General features: G+C 35.4%; 1 protein-coding gene across 2 annotated transcripts in view; it reads left to right on the top strand.

Annotated features, from left to right (window-relative positions):
- The window catches only part of SPIRE1 (spire type actin nucleation factor 1), a 121,359-nt gene that overhangs the window by 68,895 nt on the left and 25,988 nt on the right, over positions 1-26,476 (top strand). For both annotated transcript variants that reach the window (XM_019627514.1, XM_019627513.1), the window contains exons 5-7: positions 7,238-7,324; positions 8,526-8,655; positions 20,990-21,159. In XM_019627514.1, the coding sequence (XP_019483059.1) occupies positions 7,238-7,324; positions 8,526-8,655; positions 20,990-21,159 (387 nt within the window). The remainder of the gene's footprint in view (positions 1-7,237; positions 7,325-8,525; positions 8,656-20,989; positions 21,160-26,476) is intronic.

The following is a 26,476-nucleotide window of genomic DNA, read 5'->3' as shown; positions in this document are numbered from 1 at the left end:
AATCAACATATTAGATGAAGCAGAGTATCGAATCAGAGATTTAGAAGACAAGTTAGCAGAATACACCCAATTGGAACAACAAAAAGGAAAAGAATAAAAAACAATGAATATAGTTTGAGGGACTTGTGGGACAACATCAAACATAACAACATTCGCAGCATAGGAGTACCAGAAGGAGAAGAGAGGGAGCAACGGATTAAAAACCTATTTGAAGAAATGACCCAAAACTTCCCAACCTGGTGAAATAGACATACATGCCCAAAAAAGGCAAGAGTCCCAAACAAGATGAACCCAAATACGCCCACACCAAGACACAGCATAGTTAAAATGGCAAAGGTTAAAGACAAAGAGAGAATCCTAAAAGAAGCAAGAGAAAGACAACTAGTTACTCATAAGGGAGAGTTCCCATGAGACTGTCAGCTGATTTCTCAACAGAAACTTTGTAGACCAGAAGGGAATGGCAGGAGATATTCAAAGTGATGAAAAACATACCTACAACCAAGACTACTCTACCCAGCAAGGCTATCATTTAAAATTGAAGGAGAGATAAAGAGATTCCCAGATAAGAAAAAGCTAAATGAATGCAATTATCCCCAAGCCAGTGTTACAGGAAATGTTAAAAGGACTTTTAAGCAGAAGAAAGGAGAAAATAAACAAACTAACAAAGATAAAAAATATGAATAATAAAATGGCAATAACTATGAAGCCATCAATAATCACTTTAAATGTAAATGAATTAAATGCTCCAATCAAAAGATGTAAGGTAGCTGAGTAGGTAAGAAAACAAGACCCATGTATATGCCATCTACAAGAGACTCACCTCACATCGAAAGACACAGGTTGAAAGTAAAGGGATGGAAAATATATTCAATGCAAATGAAAATGAGAAAAATGCTGGTGTAGCAATACTTATATCAGACAAGATAAACTTACAAATGAAGACTATAATAAGTGACAAAGAAGGACATTATGTAATAATAAGTAACAAATCAGCAAGAGGACATAACCCAAGTAAACATGTATGCACTCAACATAGAAGCACCTAGATATATAAAAGAAATATTGATAGACATAAAGGCAGAGAGCAACAGTAACACAATCATAGTAGGGGACTTTAAGACCTCCCTGACACCATTAGACAGGTCTTCCAGACAGAAAATTAACATGGAAACAGTGGCCTTAAATGACACACTAGACCAGAAAGATTTAATTGATATTTTTAATTGATATTTCACCCCAAAGCAGCAAAATAAACATTCTTTTCAAGGGCACATGAGACCTTTTCCAAGATGGATTACATGTTAGGCCACAAAACAAATCTCAATAAATTTAAGAAGATTGAAATCATATCAGGCGCCTTCTCTGACCACAGTGGTGTGAAATTAGAAACCAGTTACAAACAAAACAAAATAAAACAAAAAACCTGAAAAACACACAAACACATGGAGACTGAATAATATGCTAGTATTCAATGAATGGGGTCAACAATGAGATCAAGGAAGAAATCAAGATACTTTCAGGCAAACAAAAATGAAAACACAATTGCCTAAAATCTATGGGACACATCGAAAGTAGTCCTATGAGGGAAATTTGTAGCGATGCAGGCCTACCTCAAGAAACAAGAAAAATTTCTAGCTCTCAAATCAACAGTCTATTTTTATACCTAAGGAAACTGGAAAAGGAACGGTAGAATAATCCCAAAGGGAGTACAAGGAAGGAAATAATAAAGATCAGAGTGGAAATAAATGAAATAGAGACCAAAAAAATCAATACAAACAATCAATGAAACCAAGAGCTGTTTTTTAGAAAAGATAAACAAAATTGACAAACCTTTAACCAGACTCATCAAGAAAAAAAGAGAGAGGACCCAAGTAAATAAAATCAGAAATGAAAGAGAAGTGACCACAGACACCACAGAAATACAAAAAAAAAAAACAAAAACAAAAACAAATTAAAATATTATGAGCATCTATGTACCAACAAATTAGACAATCTGGAAGAAATGGATAAGTTCCTAGAAGCATATATTCTTCCAAGGCTGAATTAAGAAACAGAAAATGTGAACAGATTGATTACTACCACGAAATTGAATCAATCAGTAAGCTACCAACAAACAAAATTCTGGACCAGATGGCATCACAGGTGAATTTTACCAAACATTCAAAAAAGAATTAACACCTATTCTCCTGAAACTATTCAAAATATCCACAAGGAGGGACAGCTCCCAAGATCATTTTATGAGGCCACCCTTGCCCTGATCCCAAAACCAGACAAAGACGTTACAAAAAAAAGAAAATTCTTGGCCAATATCACTAAAGAACATAGATGCAAAAATCCTCAACAAAGTATTAGCAAACCGAATTAAGCAATACATTGAAAAGATCATACTCTACAATCAAGTGGGTTTCATTCGTGGTATGCAATCTTGGTTCAATAGTCACAAATCAATTTCTGTGATACATCATATAAACAAAATGAAAAATAAATATCATTGGTCATATCAATAGATGCAGGAAGAGCATTTGACAAAATCCAGCATCCATTTATGATAAAAACTCTCAGCAAAGTGGGAATAGAGAAAACATATCTCAACATAATAAAGGGCGTATATGACAAACCCACAGGTAACATCATACTCAATAGGAAAAAACTAAAAGCATTCCCCTTAAGATCAGGACAAGACAAGAATGGCCGCTTTCACCACTTTTATTCAACATAGTACTGGGAGTTCTAGTCACAATAGTCAGACAAGAAAAAGAAATAAAAGGCATCCAAATGGGAAAGGAGGAAGTAAAACTGCCATTATTTGCATATGACATGATACTATATAGAGAGAACCCCAAAGATTCCACCAAAAAACTGTTAGAACTGATAAATGAATTTAGGAAAGTAGCAGGATACAAAATTAATATTCACAAATCGGTTGCATTTTTATACACCATTAACAAACTATCAGAAATAGAAATTAAGAAAAAAATTCCATTTACAGTTGCATCACAAAAAAATAATATACTTATGAATAAATTTAACCAATGAAGTAAAAGACCTATACTCAGAAAATTATAAGGCATTGAAAAGAAAAATTAAAGAAGATAAAAATGAAGCATATACCTTGCTCATGGATAGGAAGAATTAATATAGTTAAAATGTCTATACTGCCCAAAGCAATATATAGAGTCAACACAATCCCTATCAAAATACCAATGACATTTTTCCCAGAACTAGGACAAATAATCCTAAAACTTATATAGAACCATAAGAGAGCCCAAGCAGCTACAGCAATCATAAGAAATAAAAACAAAGCAGGAGGTATCACTTTACCTCATATCCAATTATACTACAAGGCTATCATAATCAAAATAGCAGTTATTCCCATAAAAACAGACACATAGATCAGTGGAACAAAATAGAGAGCCCAGAAATAAATTCATGCCTATATGGTCATTTAATCTATGACAAAGGAAGCAAGAATTTACACTGGGGTAAATACAGTTTATTCCATAAGTGGTACTCAGGAAACTGGACAGATACATGCAAAAGAATGAAACTGGACTATCTTGTTATGCCATATCCAAGAATAAACTCAAAATTGATTAATGACTTAAATGTAAGACCTGAAACCTTAAAACTCATGTAAGGAAAAATATATAGGAAGCAAACTTGCAGACATTACCCTCTGGCAAGGGAAGCAAAAGAAAATATAAACTAATGTGACTACATCAAACTAAAAAGCTTTTTCACAGCGAAGGAATCCATCAACAAAACAACAAGACATCCTACTGAATGGGAGAAGATATTTGCCAATGGTACATCTGATAAGGGGTTAACAGCCACATTTTATAAAAACTTACAACTCAACACCAAAAAAACAACCCAGTTAATAAATGGGTAATGGACATGAAGAGACATTTCTCTAATGAGGACATACAGATGACCAATAGACTTAATGAAAAGATGCTCAATGTCACTGATCATCAGAGAAATGCAAATAAAAACCACAATGAGATACCATCTCACTCCTGCCAAAATAGCTCTCATCAGTAAATCAACAAACAAGTGTTGGAGAGGATGTGGAAAAAAGGGAACCCTCGTGCATTGTTGGTGGGATTGCAAATAGGTGCAGCAAAAGTATTAAGAAAAGTATTGTGGAGAAAAGTATTAAGGTTCCTCAAAAAATTAAAAACAGAACTGCATTATGAACCAGCAGTTCCACTCCTGGGTATTTATCCAAAGAAATCCAAAACACTAATTCAAAAAAATATATGCACCCCTATGTTTACTGCAGTGCTATTCACAATAGCTAAGATATGGAAACAACCAAAATACCAATAAATAGACAATTGGATAAAGAAATTGTGACACATTATAGAATGATGTATTAGTCTACCATAAAAAAGAATGAAATCTTACCATTTGCAACAACATGGATGGACCTAGAGAACATTATGCTAAGTAAAGTAATTCAGACTGAGAAAGACAAATACCCTATGATCTCATTTATATGTGGAATCTAAAGAACAGAATAAATGAACAAATAAAACAGAAGTAGACTCAGAGATACAGAGAAAAACTGTTGGTTGGTAGATGGGAGGGAGTTTGGGAGATGGGGGAGGTGAAGGGATTAGAAAGTACAAATTGGTAGTCACAAAATAGTCACAGGGATGTGAAATACAGTATGGGCAGTATAATCAATAATGTTGTGCGTACTATGTAGGGTGCCAGATGGGTACTGGACTTATCAGGGAGATCACTTTATAGATTGTGTAGATGCCTGACCTGTACACCTGAAGCAGATGTAGAATAATATTGAATGTGAGCTATAATTAAATATAAATAGTCACGGAATGTAAAGTACAGCATAGGGAATACACTTAATGGTATTGCAATAGCTATATATGATGTCACAGGGGTAGTAGACTTGGGGGCATTTTCACTTTGTGATGGGTGTAAATGTCTAATCATTATGTTGTTTTTGTACACCTGAAACTAATAAGAAAAAATAAATTTAAAAAATAATAATAGATAAAAACACCGTTACCCCAAATGATCCAAATTGAGGAGCAAAGGGTAGATAATGGTGGCTTTTGATGTGCAGTCCTTCAACTTCCTGTACTGTATGCCTAAATTTTAATGTAATTATGAATAAAAAGATTTAAATGAAATAAAGTAAAAAATAAAATTGTTGTGATGGTAGAAAAACTCTGTGAATATACCAAAACCACAATATTAAATGGGTAAATTGTATAGTATGTGAATTATATCTCAACAAAGCTATAAAAAAATAAAAAGAATGTATTGAATTACGCTTAATAAAAAAGAAAAGAATGTGGTGCTTTGGGGTAAAATGCTCTAAAAATATCAATTAAATCCATCTGGTCTAGTGTGTCATTTAAGGCTGCTGTTTCCTTGTTGATTTTCTTCTGGAAGATCTATACATTATTGTCAGTGGAGCGTTAAGGTCCCCTACTATGGTTGTGTTACTGTTAATTTCTTTTATGTCTGTCAATATTTGTTTTATATATTTAGGTGCTCCTATGTTGAGTGCATAGATGTTTACTAGTGTTATGCCTTCTTGTTGGATTGATTTCATTATCATTATGTAATGTCCTTCTTTGTCTCGCATTCTGGTCTTCGTTTTAAAGTTTATTTTGTCAGGGTATTGCTTGCCCAGGTTTTTTTTTACATTTCCATTTGTGTGAAATAAGTTTTTCCATCCCTTGACTTTCAGTTTATGTGTGTCTTTAGATCTGAGGTGGGTCTCTTGTAGACAATATATGCATGGGTCTTTTTTTTTAGCCATTCAACTACACTATGTGTTTTGATTGGAATATTTAATCTATTTACATTAACAGTAATTAGATAGGTTCATGGTTATTGCCATTTTATATTTCATATTTTTGATCATCTTTTGTTTGTTTTCCCCCTTCTTAAAGAAGTTCTTTTAACATTTCTTGTGATATTGGCTTGATGGAAATGAATTCCTTTATCTTTTACTTTTCTGGGCAGCTCTTTTATTTTGTCTTTACTTTTAAATGATAGACTTGCTCAGTAGAGTAGTCTTGGTTACAGACCCTTGCTTTTCGTCACTTTGTATATTTCCTGCCACTGTCTTCTGGCCTGCAAAGTTTCTGTTGAGAAATCAGCTAATAGTCTTATGGGGGCTCTCTTGTAAGTAAGTAGTTGTAGTCTTATGGGAGCTCTCTAGTAAGTAAGTAGTTGTCTTTGTCTTGTTGCTTTTAGCATTCTTTATCTTAAACCTTTGCCATTTTAATTATGATGTGTCTTGATGGGAGCCTGTTTGGGTTCATCTTGTTTGGGACTTTCCATTTCCTGGGTTTGTATGTCTATTTCCTTCATCAGGTTAGGAAAGTTTTTTGCCATTATTTCTTCAAATATATTTTCAGTTCCTTGCTCTCTCTATTCTTTTTCTGGTACCCCCTATGATGCAAATGTTTATACTTTTTTCCCCAGGGGCCTGTTAAACTATCTTTGGGGGTTTTTTTGTTTTGTTTTGTTTTGTTTTTGTTTTTGTTTTTGTTTTTTAGCTGAGCCATCCTGCTACCTGTTGGTAGCTCAGTGGCTGCTCAGCTCGGGCTGGACTCGAACCGCTGTTGCTCAGAGCTCAAACTCTTGAGCGAGCTCTTAACCAACTGAGCCACTCGGCCGGCCCAGAGGTTTTTATTTTCAGTTCATTTTTCTTTTTGTTGTTCCAATTGGGTATTTCATGCTACCTTGTGTTGTAAATCCATGATTTGATCCTGTGCTTCATTTAATCTTATAAGCAATGTTTTAAACTGTCTGGTAGATCGGTTGCCTCCATTTTATTTAGTTCTTTTTGTGGGTTTTTCTACTGTTCTTTTATTTGGGATATGTTTCTTTTTTCTTTTTTAATTAATAATTAATTAATAAGCATACTATCATTTATTCCATTTAAATTTATAATTTTAAAAACTTTTGTTGGGGGGGATGTATCTTATATGTAATTTCCCAAAATGATGAAACTAAAATGAACCTGGAATTTCTTCAATTCTGCAGTAGTTATTTTTGCTCTAAACCAGACAGCTATTTACTCTCCATTTTAATTATTTGAAATGCGTCTTTAGTAGAAGCAGATTACATTACTACGTTACAGATTACTTCAGTAATTTTGTGGCATATGTTGAGATAACAGCTGTGCCCAGAAATTTATAGTGATAATCCCATAATCAGGTGAATTTTCTTTTTTTTTCTTTTTCAGGTGAATGGTGATATTCCTCCTAGGTTAAAAAAAAGTGCTCATGAAATCATCCTGGACTTCATCAGATCAAGACCTCCTTTAAATCCAGTATGTAATTTGACATATTCCTCTTGATTGGAGTTCACAGAATGAATTATTCTCTTCTAGGGTGTATTCTCTAGAACTCAGCTCTTAAAGTGGTTAGTTTTTACACTGAGCTTTTATTCTCAGAATGATGAAGCCCAATTGTAAGTTACACTTAAGTCACAGAAAAATACTTAAAATTTATTCGGTCAAGGCTGTCTTATGTTTTAGGATGTTTTAAGTCAAAACAACCTGGGTTACAGTGCAAAATCTGAACAAACACCTCCTAGAGTAACAGCTAAAATATAATACCAAATTGTTCCTAGTAGGAATTGCCCTTCCAATTTACTTTATAGTACTAATAACCTCCCTGATTGAATTATCATTTTGATATGATTTTACAGTAAATGCACATTTACTTTTATATTAATTATCTTCTTAGGTTAACAGAGTTCTTTCTAGTGACCATGGAATCAGAATATTCTAATCTGGATGAATATTAGTTTATGTTTTCTCTGTTATTCACGTCTTTTCCCCTTGGCTGAATAGCCAGTGCTCCCCAACATCTCTCAAACCTGTGTACATTCATTAACTGGAAAGGGAATGGTATTTCTGTCCCAGTTTGTGTGTATCTAAAGCAAAACTAATCATCCATTTTATAAATCTTTTTAAAAGTAGGGAAAGAGGCCACCTAGGACATGATTTTAAGTAGGCAGGTCATGGTACAGCAGAGAGCATGGAGTCAAATGAACCTGGATTTGCAACTCTAGCTCCAAAGTTTAGCAGCCACATGTGTCTGAGCAAGTTAATCAGCCTCTCCCAGAGCCTTTATTTCTTCAACTATAGAATGAAAATAATACTAATAATCTAAGAATTAGGTTGTGATGACTTACTCAAAAATGTTAATTTCAAAAACAATAATAGTATTGAAGTATAGCTTGCATTTCAGTTGATTGCCTATCATACTTGCAAATAGAGAACATAATTATATATAGCAAAACTGTTTCCTTAAAATCAGTTAAGCACACATGACTAAATTATTGTGAAATTCAGTAATTTCCCTATTGCTTTAGGAATCTTGATAATGACTTTAAAATAGTCTTTTATTAAGCAATGTTTCAGTCAATAAAATATAATTTCATAATACTATACTGCATGAATTGACTTTAGTAAAAATTATTTAAGGACAACCAATCAAAGTCTCCAAACATGGTTTTTTTTCAAGGCTTCAGCCAGAAAACTGAAACCTACTCCACCACGGCCACGGAGCCTCCATGAAAGAATATTAGAAGAAATCAAAGCAGAAAGAAAGCTGCGGCCCGTCTCACCAGAAGAAATTAGACGTAGTAGATTAGGTGAGTCAGCTACTTACCACACTCCTGTTCTAGAGTCATCCATTTGAAAAAGTGTCTTTATACAACCAGCTCAGTGAAAAATAATGTCATAATGGCATAAAGTCAAGATAGTCTATGGAGTTCCCATTACTTACTTGTTTCTTTTCTCTTTCTCTCTCCCTCTCTCTCTCTCTCTCTCTCTCTCTCTCTCTCTCTCTCTCTCTCTCTCACACACACACACACACACACACACACTCTCTTACTTGAAATTCATAGAATAGGAAATGCTTTCCTTATATGATATTGAACTATATAAGAGCATCATGGCTTAGTGGAAAGAGCTCTGCCAATCTCTAGACCGGTTTTAGGAGTGTCTTTACCTCTCTGATCATCAATTTCTGTGTCAGCAGAAGGGGAGTAAAATTCTCTGAACCTTCATTATGGCTTTTATGTAAGAATTAAATAAGATTGTAGTCAAAATACTTTATAAATTATTATATATATGCAAGACAATTTGTTTTAGAAAGGTAGATATATAGTTTTACTTCAAGTTTCTATTGTCTTAATTATGGGTTTAAAAATATGGCATTATGTGATCAAAGCATCAATTACTACCTGATATCATTTATCTTATTCCCAAACTTCCTTTATATTTATCATATTTATTTTTTTAATGTGTTCTATAAGCACACATTCATTTTGGTTTATACATAGACCATATTATAAAATGTTTGTAAACATTTTGTTTATACAGCTCTCTTCCAATTTGTAAGATGCCCAAAGAATTTAGAGAAACTTCCTTTAGGAAAATAGATTATAGTTACACCTGCACAGGAAAGGAATCAGTTCTGTGACACACACTCTTCTAGTTTTCTCCCCTGATCTCTATTTCTACCTTTCTCAGACTCTTTTTGATCCTTCAGGTTTCTATCTTGGGCTCATTTTTCCCTATTAAACCACAACCTTTTCCATGGTTTTTGTTTCTGACTGTCTTCCAGTTCCTAATCTACAGCACAGATTTCTCTAAAAGTTCAGACTCATACATCTTCTATCTGATAGGGCCTCCTTATATCCTACAAACAAGACAAGCCCAACACGTCCGTCCACAAGTGAACTTATCTGCTTCTTCTCCAAACCATCTCCTGTTTCCCCTCTCAGGGTGCCCAAGACAGAAACTTCAGCATCATCTTTGACTCTTAATAGCCAAGCCCTGTTGATTTTACTTCTGGGTCTTCCTAGTCTTCCACTGTTTAGCCCAACAGCCACGATCCTAACCCAAGCTTCTCTTGTCTAGTTTATTGCATCAGCTCTGACTGCTCTTCCAGCTTCCAGCTGTAAACTCTTTAATCACTTCATATTGATATTCTTTGACTTTCAGCCCTTCTGTTACATTGTGACCTGCATGATGACAGGACCCATGTCTGTCTTGTTCATTATTGTGTCCCCCAGCCCCTAGTACAGGGATGAGGCTGTAATAAATACTCCCATAGGTGTTGAAATGTTTGAATGTGCTTCGCAATTACAAAGGTACAAAGTAAAAGTTGTATCAATTTAGTCCTGTCTAATTTTTATGGTACCAAGTGTTGTCTCTTGAAATGAAGTGTAAAGCTTGCAAACTGACAAATCCATATGAACATTTATATAATAATGAGCCCACACACACACACACACACACACACACCGTATGAACCAAGAGTTCTTATCCTGGGAATCCTTGAGCGGAAGATCTGTGAATCCCCTGAAATATTTTTTAAAAAATTATGCATATTTCAAAAAGTGTGCTCGTATGTATGTGCATTTTTCTTGAGAGAGTAGCATTAGAACCACTATGGAAAAATAAGAAAATGCTATTGTGGGATAGGAGTTTAAGGCTAGATTTTTCTTTAAAAAATTACTGTGCCTTGAGAAGGAATAATGGGAGTAATCGAAAAGATTCAACAAAACTATAAGGTAAAACAGATTACCATGAGAAAGTAAGCTTCCTGATTTATAGGAGTAAAGAGTAATTAGGCTTAGGGATTATAAACTTTAATGGAAGCACCAATAGAATAGAAAAAGGAACAAAACAAGCATAATGTGCTTGTGTGATTTGGATGATAGCTGACATCTAGTTTCTTTGTTTTTCCAATTGTTTTTTGAACCTTTATTTTCTATTAAACACTGTACCAGCTAGTTGAATACAGAGATGAGTAGCATTTTCCCTGCCCATAGATGCTTATAGAAGAGTGACTCTGGAGTATCATGCATGGTCATGCTGCAAGAGATAATACATGAGTGTTAACAGCAGCCAATAAAAGGGCATTAAGTGAGACCATTTGAGGGAGTTTAAGGCAAGACATCAAGAGGACACTCTAACATTGCCTGGAAGGTCATCACAAACATATTCTTCTGTTTTATTTTATTTTATTTTATTTTATTTAAGATTTTATTGGGGAATTGGGGGAGGGGAACAGCATTGGGGAATCGGGGAAGGGGAACAGACAAGTTGCTGTCCTTTTGTTCTTCAGTCTAGTTGTGGAGGATGTTGCTTCACTGGCCCATGTTGGTGTTATCATTGTGCTCTTCCCGGGTGAGGCAGTCACTTGCCAGCCATTAGACGGCCGCTCTCGGCAGCTCACGACAGCTCACACTGGCTGCCAGCCACTCACGGTAGCTCATGGCAGCCCACTGTAGCAGGGGCTGCAGCCACCGCTGCTGCTGGCGACTCACGGGCAGCCCAGCTCCAGGTTGAGCTGTTGTTCACCATCTTAGCTGTAGATGGCACAGCATCACTGGCCCTCATGTGAGATCCAAACCAGGGTGCTGCTGCTCAGAGCTGGCGTTCTAAGCCAACTCTTAACCAATGTGCCACTCGGCCAGCCCTGTTCTATTTTAAACAAATTAGATACTAACTAATAGGAGCCCTACTTTAGAATGATTAAATATCAATTTTATGTTGATTATATCTTGACAACTTCGTGTTTCACAGTAAACATAATTGAGCTGTTACAGAAAGTGATTGTTCTATGAGAGACTTACTTCTAGAATTCTGCATTCAAACTGACCTTGAATTTTAATTGGACAATAGAGGATTTGGGTTCATTATTTCTATATATATGTATATTGGTTCTTACTATATAGTTTTGCTTTGGGGAGTTTGGCTGGGATAAGTTTTGCAGAATTAACTTGAAGAAATGTTTCCCCAAATATTTTTCTTTGAACATTTTTTTGGGGAATTGGGGAAGGGGACCAGCCAAGTTGTTGTTCTTCAATCTTTTTTGTGGAGGGCACCAGTCGCCATCTGGCTGCCCATCGGCAGCTCGTGGCCTCTAAGCTCAAAGTGCTGTGTTCAATCTTAGTTGCAGGTGGGTGTAGCCATCATCCCATGTGGGAGTTGAACCAGCAACCTTATTGTTAAGAGCGCACGCTCTATCCACTAAGCCATCCGGGTGGCAGCTCAGCTCAAGGTGCCGAGTTCAGTCTTAGTTGCTGGTGAGCGTAGTCCACCATTGAACAAGGAATCTTGTTGTTAGACCAGCTGAGCCATCCTGCCACCTGTTGGCAGCTCAGCGACAGCTCAGCTTGGGCGCAGTGTCACTGGCCCATGTGGGAATCGAACCAGTGGCCCTGTTGCTCAGAGCTCACGCTCTTACGCCAACTCTTAATCACCTGAGCCACTTGGCTGGCCACCCTAAATATTTTCATAACCTTTCTCCTCCATGTAATTGCAAGTAGAAACCCACTACTGAAATGGGGAAAATGTGTAAATGTTTAAAAAAGAAATATTACCTATAATTTCAACAGCCAGAGGCATTCATTGCAAATCTATTTGTGCATTATGAAGTGGAAACAAGTTGTATGTATACAGTATTCTCTCTTCGTTTGACATTGTATGTGGCATAAACATCTTCTTATGCCATTTAATATGACTTAAAACATTATTTATAAGGACATGATATCCTTACATGTGGCTAAGTGGTGGTTTTTAATCTATTTCACTATTGTTTTCAGACTGTTTCTATTCTTTCCTAATAAGTCTGAAATTACTATTCTTGTTAACATAGTCTTTGTTCATATTTGACATTTTCTTTTTCCTAACATTTCATACTGTATTGAGACTTTGGGTTTTAAATATAAGTTGTTTCTTCAAAAGCGTCTTTTTTCCTAAACCTCTTAGCAGCTATGATGCTCAATTGCTGACCTCTTTGTGTTATATAAACCTTGGAAAAGATCTGAACCTCATCTTCCAAGAAACATTAACATCTCTTTCTTGTGCAGTAGTCTTATTTCAAAAGATATGTTCATGTATCAGAGAAGAGCAGAATAAGAAGATATCAGAGAAGAGTGATGAGTACTTTGAGACTATGTAGTATTTTATTTTCTTCACATAATTAGGGAAATCTAGAGTTGATAGTATTTGAGTTTAGAAATGCAGAGTTTTTTTTAATGGTGCGTGAAAGGTTATTCTCATCAACATAAAATTTCTAAACCACTTTCCTATGAGACAATTAAAACTTAGTAAAATGCTTATTTAAAAGTTACATTCTTTTTTATATATTAGGATGAAATACCTAAAGTATTATTCCTGATCATCAAACAGTAAGGATGATTGTTAACAGTTGCTTTATTTGCCCATTTAAGATTCACATCCCCTTTGTTGCCATAAGTGCTTTTTAAAACATCTACGTATGATTCTGACATCTTGCTAAGTTGTATTTGGATGTAACTCAATGCTTTCCTTCACATTATTTTTTAAAAATGCTATATTGAGACTTTAGGTTGTATATATAAATTGTTCCTTTCAAAACATCTGCCAAAAGACATATTGAGAGATACTTACATTGTATCAAATTTGGTGTTAGAACTCAATAGGCAGTCTGCCTGGAAAATATCAACTAGGGAGACATTCTGCCTGATATGCCTTCTACTTACCTCCCTTCTAGCCTTCTATTCTCTTCTGACCATAAAGATACCTGTCCTCCCTGAGCTTCGGCTGTAGAATAGACAGTCCTGGTAAAAATTCTGGGCTGTCGTGGAAATAGATAATTCTCACTGTTATGAATACCCAAATTCTTCAAATCTTTGTAATAACCTTTTCAAAAAGTTTTATTGAGATATAATTTACCTACCATAAAATTCACCCATTTAAAGTATACAATTCAGAGGGCCGGCCGAGTGGCTCAGTTGGTTAAGAGCTCACTCAAGAGTTTGAGCTCTGAGCAACAGCGGTTCGAGTCCAGCCCAAGCTGAGCAGCTGCTGAGCTGCCAACAGGTAGCAGGATGGCTCAGCTAAAAATAATAATAATAATAATAATAATAATAATAATAATAAAGTATACAATTCAGTAGTTTTTAGTATGTAATAAAAATTTAAAAACAAATGATTTCAACAGGAAATAAGTTTATTCTTAAGAAAGTATATTTATTGAGCTTTTACTATGTGCCAAGCATTGTTCTGAGCACTTTTTTGTGTATGAAATCATTTAATCTTCATAACAATCCCATGAGATACGTAACATTATTACCATTTTACAGATAAAGTAACTGAAGCACAGAGAGATTAAGTAACTTGAGCAAAATCACACTGCTAGTAAGTGGCAGAGCTGAGATTCAAACTTAGGCATTCTGGCTCCTACAGCCTCTTTTCAACTACTAGGTTATACTGCCTACAATAGACAGTTTATTGTCACATTGTGATGCTGCTAGCTCCTGAATGAGATTTTTTTTAATAAATAAAATGTTTCACCTTTATGCAGAGAGCCGAATTTTCATCCTGAAATAAGTTATTTAAGAACACATTTATCCTTAAATTTTAAAGATTTTGGAATGTTCCCTAAAACCATGTTTTTAAATAGCTACTTTTTTCTTTTGATATATTTTGTGTTTTAAGTAAAAAATCCTGTGCTATGATTCTTTAAATTGTTTGTATCTTTATTATACTTTCATTTTGAACATGTTCTTTAAAAAGTTTTTGTTTTCTTTTATTGTTACTCCATTTCAAGTCTTGGTAGATTTGAAACTAACACTCACGGTTTTGTTATATTTCAGATTTTTATTCATTGCCTTATGCCTTAGAAGTCTGGAATGTGCCCCTATGGGTCTTCTTGAATCTTCCCCTTTTTTTTCGTCCTCCCTGTTATTTGTAACAGCTGAATTGCTTTCTTTTTATTGTTTGTTTTCTTTTTTCAACGATGTGGCCACTTAGCATGACTTATAGTTTTGACTTGTCAGGTAAAAAAAAAAAAAGACACTTTCACACCTGATGTGGATTTTGTGGTTTCCATAAAATATATTTCATTCATCAGCTTGTTCAAACATGTCAAAAAAGAAAATTGAAAGGCTTATTCTAGGCAGTGGTCAATAAAATAAAACTTTCTGCTTGCTTGAAAACAACATACTTTTAAAAATTAAAACTGCAATAAATCTATTGCCTACCAAGGGATTGTGGAAGAACCATTATGCCATACCTATGATATTGAATATGGCTGTCAGTCCTTATGGTCGTCCTCACTCACCCACACTCTTCTAAAGCAATGCTGTCAAAGTCTAAAACAGAACTTTGCCTTAAGAGAATAGAAAAAGAGGGCTGGCCGAGTGGCTTGGGACACCACCTCTGAGCAGCAGCACCCGGTTCGGATCTCACATGAGGGCCAATGCCGCTGCGCCCTCTACAGCTAAGACGGTGAACAACAAGTCAACCTGGAGCTGGGCTGCCATGAGTCACCGGCGACAGCGTAGGCTGCAGTGGGGCTGATTGGAAGCTGTCATGAGCTTTCGTGAGCTGCCCTGAGCCTCTGTGAGGAGCCGTCCAATGGCCAAGGAGCGACCCTCTTACCGGAGAAGAGCACAATGATAAATACCAACATGGGCCAGTGAAGTGACGTCCTCCACAACTAGACTGAAGAACAAAAGGACAGCAACTTATCTGTTCCCCTGCCCTGATTCCCCAATAAAATCTTTAAAAAGAGAGAGAATAGAAAAAGACTTGCAAGAAACAAAGTTTTGACATTTCATATTTTCTGAAGCACTTCAGTAGCTAAACTAAAAACTGTCAGCTACCTCAGAGGACCACCACTCCTCAGTTGATGAGCAAGAGCTGTCTTTTCTATCTCTGTGCTCCCTGTAGATAGAGCCCAGTCACAAATGATTCTGAGTGTTGATTAAAAGTATAAAAACAGAAAAGTATTGTAATGGCTTTGGTTGTGAAATATATGTCCTAGGTTTGTAGTACAAGTTGAGACTCCTTCTTTTAAATAGACAGAGATTAATAGTGAAACAAGTAACATTTTTAATGTTTTTTATTGTTTAATTAAATGTTTCTTTTCTAGATTCATGACTTTATGAAAAATATTAAATGAACAATAAACTAATAGAGCCATGTCATTTCTTTTGGGGTTTTTTCCCCAGCTCATTCCGTAAATTCATTTTCACTGAATACCTGCCTGGCCCCTGTAGGCATTTGATTTTGCAAGTGAGAAGTGGTAGGGGCCTGTGTTCACAAAATTAAAAATATCATTGAGCTTGGTTCCCATTTCTTTTATTTTTTTTAAACAAAAATCAAATGGAGTAACTGCTTTATTATTTTTTTCTTTGATGTTGAACAGCCAGACACTTATTTGAATCTAATAAGGATGAACAATAGGTATGTTGGGGATGGGGGAACTTTCCCTTGTCCTCTTTGTTATTCTGGCTGGTAGAATAATTAAAATTGTTGTCGGAGAGTGGGCCCTTCTGGGCACAAAGTGCAGGTCCTTGGCAACTCGAGCAAAGAATTGAATGACAAGCCGGAGTAAAGTAACTGAAAAAAAAAGTTTATTCGAAGAGATAGTACATTTCAAAGAAATAGAAGTAGGCCCAAGCAGTAGAGAATGGCTCAAGGGCCCATTATTAGAAGAGAAATTACATTCCAAAGAGTTTGAGTGGGCCACATGCAAAGGCGAGGCTCAAAGGGCTCAAAAAATGGAGGAAGGGGTTCAAAAAGAGAAGAAGCAGTCCTGAAATAAGTAACTATTAATGACTAAATTTGATCTGTAAAATAAGCCTTCCTTTTAAATTGAGTTTTTAAACTATATTTGAGTGATTTTTCCAAGCCAGCTTAATCCCAATAAATTATTTTGCAAGTTACAATTTTTAATTTTGGAAGCTGCCATTTTGAACATAAAATGAGAGAAGATATTGAGATTAATATTTTCTTCCAGAATTTTCTTTTATTTGCCATGGAATTGTTGGCATGCCTTCCATACAAATTCATATTTAAAGAGCCAGAGAGTTCTAGTATCATATTCTGTCTATGAATATTTATTGAGTACCTTTCAACTGCTAAACTAGTTCCCAACTGTTTTTTAAATTTCTGTTTATATTTGTAGGTCTCAGACATGACTAATATTTGAGCTTTCAAGAAACTTGGATAAATATTTTATAATCTTCACTTACTACTTTTGACTGACCACTGGAGAGCTTTTTCTATTTTCTTTATCCATTTGAAAAGTTTTTCATTTTATTAACTATTTGCAGAATAATCTTGTAAAAAAATCTGGTGTGGAAAATAAACTCAGAAATGTTTTGGAATATATATGTTACTGCAACTCCCCCAAAGTTTGCAGTATATATTATAAACTCTCTCTTCTAATCCATTGAAGATGTTTCCATCAGTTGGACTGTATGAGAGCAGCTGGCTATCTAAACACATTGACTATTGGCTCACACAGGTTAGGCACAGGTGGCTGACCTAGACAGTATGCATGCCCACACACGTGAGATATAGGTGTACTTTGATTTCTTATAGCTAATATAATGGGTTCTGTGTTGGGAAGAAAGTTCTTGGTACTTAACTTCCTTGATATAAGAGTAGCAAAACATTTTTGTTTGCTTTTACTGCTTATCATTTGCCATAATTTATTTCATACCTTAGTGTACTTCATGATTTCCACATGCTTCATTCTTGATTTCTTGTGCTACTTTTATGTTTTCATTGTTTCATTTTGACTAATCAATTAAAATGTCCCAAATTATAAAATGGAAAAGATTGGTTCATTCTTCTAACCTAAATGCAAAGATTGGAATGCATTTTTTCTCGAAGTTGGAAAATTAACAAACAAAGGAATAAATATTTAAACATCTAGTATAGATAATGCCTCTAATCTTAAGTGTAGAATAAGATATAATAAAACATATTCTGTAGTTTAGCTATGTCTTAGAAATATTAATTCTTAGTGGTAAATCCATTCAACAGTAATTAAAGCAAGTATAATTTATTTTTCCAATGCAAATATTAAATATATAATCTGTATCCCTGTTATATTTTTCCCACTAATAAGGCAGCAGCTGGTCATTATATAAAGTATTTAATATCATGGTTATGCATTTTAGATTCGGAATCTAAGTTATGTGACTTCTAAAGCCATATCTATCATCTTAAATATTTTGCTTACATATAAATATTACCAGTTTTTTCTGAAGAAATTCTGACTTATACAGAAGTACAAAGATTTATCTAAGTATTTGGTTTTCTCACCAAATGCATTTAATTAATAATGAGGATTCATACGTTTAAATAGAAAAGAATACATAATAAAACTACTTTAAAACATCTCTTAAAAATATGTTAAAAGTGGTTCTTTTATAATATGTAATATGAGATAAAACCACATATAGTATTTAGTCTTCTATGAGATTATTCAGAAACCTGACTTACATAGCATATTTTTATTAATTCCATTTGTCTCAAAGCTTTGGATTTAGTGTAAGGTGTTTATTTTAGTAGTCTCAGTCAGTGAGCTCAAATACAGTTATCAGTCTCCTAGCACAGTGTTTAGGCATTAGAGAGCTGTTTGGTCATTTCTCAAGCCCCCTGCACTGAGAATGAAATAAACTCATGGCAGCCGCCATCACTTAACAATGTTCCCTAAAGTTCACTTCAGAGACCACTCTCATGATTTTTGCCAGGTTGAAGTGCCTGCCACCAGTATTATTTAAATTTTTTTAATCTACCATAAATTACTTTTTAAAATGTCTTAAGCAAAAACATCCATAAAATCATGTATCTGATATAGTAGTTATTTTTTTGGAAACACTAAATTAAATATATAACCATTAAAACTGTTGCAACTTTCCTCCATGTACTACTAGTGGTTTCATCCTTAGGGAAGCTCTGATCTGGAAGATTAGGAATGTGAGATTTGGGAAGCTGACTATGTTCTTTTTTTTTACAATACCTCCAATTTGGGAGGTTTGATTGGAATAAGGGTAGCTAAAAGCGGTGAGAGGTGTGTGCAATTTTACTTTGTACTTTCTCTTGAAAGACTTCCACGACATGAACAATTCTATAGCAAGTGCTTAAAATAAGATACACTATGGAATAAGATTTTTTAAAATACACTTCAAGACCATATTTAAACACTGCCCTTTTTCATTAAATAGGAATTAACCAATTAGCCCAATCATTTTTTCCTTTGCTTTCTGGAAAACTTTTAAATTACTCTCCTAATTGTGGCAGCTTACTGCTCTCTATATCTTCTGAAAGATTTATTTAAAAATTTTAAGCTTTATAATTTGTGTAAAAACTTACTGCTTTTGCCCTTCTTTTCCCTTCAACATACCTCCTTCCCCAGTTATGTATTTGTCCTAGCTACTTAATTCTTGAAAAGGTAATAACATAATTAATGCATGTGTTGTTGACTTTTCTATTAGAAATTTTATATAAAATGATTAATGATTGACAGGTATGTCTACTTCCTTTCTTTTTCCTTTCCTCCTTCCTTCCTTATTTACTCAAACCCTTCTGGTTCACAAGGGCATGTTCTATGGCCTTATTGATCTCTAAAAATAAGCAGAAATTGTAAATGTTAAATTAGATATATATCATTTATAATAAATAATTTACATGATTCTTTTAAATTATATCAAGGAAGGCTGTATTACAACACACATATGCTGAATGTTTAGTGGAAATCTACCTTATACAAGCATATAAATATTATATGTTGGGGGGAAACGACTATTAATAAAATATTTTATAATAACTTCAGTTACAATGCTTTCCCCTTCTAAAGGAGCATTAATCATGGGTTTTTCACTTTAGTGCCTATTGTACCCTTTACCCTCAACTACAGGAGCTTCACAGACTGTTCCATATTCACAGATTAGTTCATGGTGCTGGTTTAGAATTTAAATTATCTAGTGACTGCTTTTTCTCATTGTTAAATACTCTAGTAGTTAGTTATTAAACTTTGTCCATGTTTAACACCTCATTTGAAATACTTCAGAAAATTAATTCCACTTGCATTGGGAAATTACAAGCTGTAGAACAAAATAAAAGTAGCCTTTAGAGTGAATAATAAGGACTCAGATATCAGCTCTGCCACAGCTGTGTGACTCTGGCCAAATTACTCTGAGCCTTAGTTAACTTGCTAATGAAGATACAGATCAGCATTAATAATTGTTAACATTCATTGTGCACTGCCTTTGTTACACACAGTATTAAGTATTTTATATGCAATTGTTAATTTATTTAATCCTTACAACAAGCCCATGTCTGTTTTTAGCACATTTAACAGATGAGGAAACAAGAGGTTAGGTAACTAGCAATCTGTAGTCTGCTCTGTACTCTGTACTCTATATACTGTGCTCTCTAGACTCTAACTCTGTTCTCTGTACTCTATACACTGTAGTCTATAATCTATGCTCTGCAGTCTGTGCTCTGTACTCTATACTCAGTGCTCTATATACTCTGTACTCTATACTCTGTCTCTGTACTCTATAGTCTATACTCTATATTTATACTCTATAATCTGTACTCTATACTCTGTGCTCTATGCTCTGTTCTCTGTACTCTGTGCCCTGTACTCTGCTCTGTACTGCTGCATTTTTTTCATTTGTTATATTGCCTTCCCATTCAGATTTGAGCTCTGAATAATTGAATTCAGTTTTATCAGAGAGAGTATATCCCAAATTCTTTGTGTTTCATGTTTAGATGAATATAGATTATTAGCTATTTTAAATCAAACCATTTTCATATCTTAGAGCCATAGGCCTAATAAGGCTTTATGCATGCCATCACATTAATCCATCTATCACTAGCTCTTTAGAGGCTATAAAGTAAAATTATCCTCTCTGGGCCTCTTGAAAATAAAGAAGTTGAAGTCAGTTATATCTGTAGGATTTCTTCCAGCTCTAAATTCTAATCTATAAGTGTGAATACATAATTAGTCAATTTTCTTTAATTGACTCCAACAGTTAATAGCTACCAAAAATGTTTTATATATGTAGGTATTATTATATCAAGCCTATGTGTTGTATTTGTGTGAAAAGTGCATTTGGTCCACTGATTACCTTTCTTGGCTCAAGAAAAGGTAAGCTTTCTTCTTTCTTTTACCAGATGTAAGTACCCCTGAATCTCCAAAGAACATTGTGGAATCATCAATGGTGAATGGAGGTTTAACATCACAAACAGAAAATGGGTTAAGTGATGTGCAGCAGGTGCCTGTACAGCGGAAGAAACTCCTCAAAGCTCCAACGCTGGCTGAACTAGACAGCTCTGATTCCGAGGTGCGGTCATGTGGGGTCCCATTTCATAAATCTTGACTCCAAGTTTGGGATGCTAATTCTCTCTGACCCAGTTTACTAATCATGTTGCTTCCTTCAGTTGTTCCTTTATCTCTTCCTATTTTTCAAACAATAAAGCTAGGATTAAAATTCATTTATTTAGCAGGAAATAAAATAGGGGACTACTTACTGTTACTTAGCAAAGACCAATATTGTACCCATAGTTTATCGAATAAGTTTTGAAATATTGATATAATCTTAGATTATAGTGAGATTAAAGTAAGTCAACAATTTTCAAACTCATATTATTATCTTTAATATCTTTCCCTTTATTTGGGAGAAGGAAAAAGAAAAACATATTTCCATTAAAAACACTTACTGTAATATTATCCATTTCTCTCTCTAAAACACACACACACACACACACACACACACACACACACACACAGACGGCTGTTATTTCCATAATGGTAATAGCAACAGACAGGCCTCAAAAAAGTTTGCTAGTGTTCTCCAGATTTCATTTTTCACCTCCTGCCCTTTGAGGGAAAAATCTCACATCTGTCCTGATGCTGATGAAGCCTTTGTCTGCAGCATCAGTATGGTGTATCTCCACTGCCTAATCCTCAGCTTGTGTAAAATAAAATTACTATATTCTTGCCTCCCTTCTCCCTCTCCCCTACCAAACCAAGCAACACAGACAGCTAGCTTCTCGTCAGTGTTTGCCCTCTTGGTTACTGACTACATTCTCTCCACATTCATCCAAGGTGGAATCTAAGGAATTATTTTTTAGTTACCCTCTTATCAGTCTCTATCCTTAATTCAGGAAATTCTAAGAATAACAGTTTTGTTACTAAATGTTTTTCAAACATTAAGAATAATAAAGAAGTATCCTTATTACTGCCTGACCAGCGCTCACTCTCTCACATGTGCTGTCTCTCTCTCATCAGTCATATCTTACCTTTCTTCTTCCTAGCTTCCCCAATTCCATCTTGCACTCAAGACCAAAGTCTTTGTCACTCCCGCTTAAAACCTTTTGAAGGCTACCCATCACTTACAGGATTAAGTTCATGTCCCATAATGAGATGTATAAGAGCCCCAGTGATCTGATGCTTGCAGTACCACTCCCTGCCTCACGCTCTACACTTCAGCCGCACTCGGCCATTTGTTCCTTCCTGCACATTCCCTCACTCTTCAATTCTGTGCTTAGCTGTGTCCTAACTCCTGACCCCCCTCCCATTAACTCCTAACTCCCTTCCTCACTTGTAACTCCTGTTCATTCTTTAACAGTCAGCATGTACCCCACCTTCTCTTTTCCCAGATACCACTAACCCATTAGGACTCCTTTCTCTGTGCTTCTGTAATAACCTTCCCATCTCTGTTACGTTAGGGCACTTAACACTATAATATCCTTATCCATTGATTTTTCTCTTTCCCACCAGAGTGCAAGCTCCCTGGGAGTAGGGACTGTGCTAAATTTATTATATTCCCAGTTCCTAATAGACACTCGTGTATTTAGATAAATTCATACTAACCTGTGAGAACAACAATTTAAGTTAAAAAAGCATCTACCCTGCACTGCCATGGTAGATGGCAGTGGTAGCCACTAACCACTGTAACTATTGAAATTGAAAATAAATTAAATAAATTGGAAACTCAGTTCAGTTCCAGTTTTCAAGTGCTCAGTAGCTACATGGGCCTAATGGTGACCATACTGGATGATACAGACTACAATGCCACACTCACAGAGAGCTCTGTTGGGACATCATTGGTTTATAGGTACAGGGAGCACTCTCCTTCACACCCTCTGGCCCATTTTTAACTCTTTTCCTTGTCCTCCTCCACTCACCTCCTGAGGCAAGACTAAGCACCAGGCCATCATAAGATTATTAGGCAGCCTGTACAATCTTCTTAGTTGTCTTTTTATTTAAGATATAGCGCCAAAGTCCCAAATCTAAACCTTGAGGTAATTTGCTAGACAACAGTTCTCTTAATCAGAGGGAGACCATTTTGCACACCTACCGATCATCGATTCAGATATGAAGCAAGAAATAAGGTGCTGAAAAGAGAAGTGTTAGAGCAAAGTTTCAGCTAAATCTGACCTTTGTCACTGGCTGCTGTTTTAAGCCTGGATGAGTCATAATTCATTGGTCAGTGGAAATCTGAGATTCATTGAACAAAGTGAAGGATCATAGACAGGGGCCTGGCACTAAGCATTTTCCTTCCTCTGCAATTTAAAATTGATACTTTTAAGTACTAAAGATAGACTAGTCAAAGGTACTAAATGTGGAAATGCCTATGTTCTTTTTTTTAAACTTCTGAATATAGACTTTTAAAACTTCTAAATTTAATTTTAAAACTTCTAAATATGTTCAAACTTTAACATTAAGAAAACACAGATAATCAGAAGCCTTTATTTTTAAAAAACTATATTTCAAACTTGGACTTCATAACAATCAAAGTTTCAGTAGTTTCTACTAATGAAACTCATCTTTAATTTAATAGTAGTAGATTAGTTGTGTTCATCCTAAAAAGCTCTCTTAACTTTAGCTACTTTAAGATAATATATTGACTGATTAAAGCCAACTCAGAAGAATGTCTGTTGTAAAGCCTGATAGTTAACTGACATTTCTATAGACATGAACAAAGTACCTCGAAACTCAAACTAGGTTCCCTTACAATGTGAATTAGTGATGACAGTTGTCCACATGGAACCTGCCGTGGGTTCTGGCTCTGTGGACAGGGCACGAGGACAGGTCCCTCATCTTATCAGCTATCAGTGTCCTCCATCCGATGAGGGCAGTTGATCCCAGGATCTTCAGGTCTCTTCCAGTTATATATTTTGGCAGTTCTACCCAGAAGTATGAACATGGAAAAAATGTTGAGGAATTCTGCCTTTTCCGAATTGATGGGTAGGTATTCTTTCCCCACCTTAATTAATTTATGATGTCAGGGAATTTCTCGACCAAGATTGATTGATCTCTGGTCATATTTGCTCACTTATAAAAATGACCACAAATACAGACAGATACATCCCACATCACATGGCACAGACTGTCTTCATTCACATTTTATAGTAATGTTTTTCTCTACTTTTCATATGTTCTGTAACTCTTCTATTTGTTCTTTTCACCAATGTTTTTTTTCCCATTGCCACTCCATTTTTCCCATTCAAATATTTATTGAATGTCTTCAGTAAGTACTAAGGGGGAAGACAGGAACATGATGGGCTTTGCCCTCCCATTGCTTATAGTTGAAATGGGAACTATAAAACATATACCTGAGAATCATTACACATGTTAACGAGCACGCACAGCCTCCCAGGCGCTGTCCAAGGCTGTGTAGTGTGTGACATGTGTGTCACTATGGGGGCTGCGGGGATGGAGAAGCCTCATGGAAGAGGTAGGACTTCGGGCTTTAGAAGCAGGTGAGCAGAACAGCCTGGCAGAGGTTTTCCAACTTTGTTGTGTGACACATGCCATGCAGAGTCACAGCAGGTTTCTGTATTTCTCCCCTACTGGCCCAGACTTTCCCAGAGGGCAGAGATGCATCTGATTCAAATTTCTTTTCTTTACATCAACTATGCTGACTTGTCTAATGAATTCCTGGCTGAGGTTGCACTATCAACAAGACTAAGTCAAGGCTCAGGGCTATAATTAAAGGAGAGTACAGACCAAATAAAGAGAAATCTCAGAAAAACTGGTCTTATTCTTTTTCCTCCATCCTCCCAGTTTTATCACCTACTTCCCCATTTTTTTTCAACCCTCCCATTAATGAGTGTTTTCCAAACTTTTTGAGCACCAAAATTTCTTTTCATATCAAACCTACGGAAGTACAAAGTCTGTAGGCAAAAATGGAGGGCCGAGACTAGAGCCTTGCCTACCACCCGCCTCCCTCTACTCCCATCTTCTGGGGCCTCCCCTAAGGCCTCACAGAATAATGTGAAACTCCTTTCCCATTCTAAAAGAAGCATTTCACTAGGAAGTTACAGCACTCAGCTAACACTGAACTTTCGCCAGTGAATCTGCCTGCCTCCCCTGCTCCTTGCACAGGCCTCTTTGCCTCCCCTCCATACTGAAGCACTTGGAGTGATTGAAGGAGAGACCAGAACCTCCCCTTAAGGAAGAAGCGGTGGTGTTTCCAGCTGCAAGCTGAGCACTTTATGCCCCACTTATGTGGGAAATGCTATTACGCATATTTACATTTTTCCTACTAACTTACCAAGTCTTATCTCATTAGAGATTTTTTTCACATTTTAAAAAATACCTTCTTGCCATCAAAATACCAGCTGTATGGTAAACTCTTTCATACATGATCTCATTTAATTTCCTTTCCATAGGGACATCATATTAAGAGATACCTTCCACCATTGCAGAATATCCCCTTTCCTCACCCATACATATGGTTTTGGTTTGATTACACGGCCCACCAGAAATTTCCTATTGCCCAATTCCCTCTTTGAGGTTTAACTTAAACTTGGCTTCAAATTATCACAAAGAACAGTTTACTATTTAACTAATCCCTGTTTAGTTCCAAATTTCCTGTAATCAGTCAATATATTATTATAAATCAAATATTCTTATGAAATAGAATATTAATGATTTACTTTGTCAATATAAACTCAACTGCTTTATTTAAAAACAAAAACTCCTTCTTAATAATTTTAAGAACTGTAAGACACTGGCCTGCATTTTAATTTTCTTAATGCCATAAGTTCATTGTTCAATCAGGGAAATACCTTTTTTTCCCTTCCTGTCAAGAACTCCAGTTGCAAAACCAGCAAACTGATTTTTTTCTCTAAGACTTACCTGACAGCTTTGTACATTTAAATAATAACAATACTTAAATAATAATTAGATAACAAGCACTAACTGCAAGCTGGACTTGGTGTATTTTGAAAGATGCTAGTTGTTAAACTTGGCCATGTGTAGTAAGTAGTCCAGAAACCTCTTTAGGCCTTAGAAATAGGTTATCTAATCTGCCATTCTGCTAGAACTAGAGCTAACCCACATTTTTTACTTAAGAAAAAAAAAACATCATGAGCATTTTCTCACCTCATTAAATATCCTTTTCCAACATGATACCTAATATCTGTGTGGTATTCCATCATAATAATTTACCATATTTAACCAGTCCTCTCTTTTTGAGCATTTACGTTATTTCCAGTTTTTTACCATTACAAATAACAGTACTATTGCGAACATCCTTATGGTACATTTTTGCTTTGAATTCTTTCTCAGAATGTTTCTAGAAGTATGTTCTGTGTGAAAGAATGCACATTTTTATAGCTCTTGAAACATATTACCAAGTTACTTAAAGA

The sequence above is a fragment of the Hipposideros armiger genome, unplaced genomic scaffold (assembly GCF_001890085.2).
Source record: "Hipposideros armiger isolate ML-2016 unplaced genomic scaffold, ASM189008v1 scaffold_735, whole genome shotgun sequence".
Classification (NCBI taxonomy): Eukaryota; Metazoa; Chordata; class Mammalia; order Chiroptera; family Hipposideridae; genus Hipposideros; species Hipposideros armiger.
The sequence above is the reverse complement of the archived record's forward strand: the minus strand, read 5'-3'. Positions and strand labels throughout refer to the sequence as shown.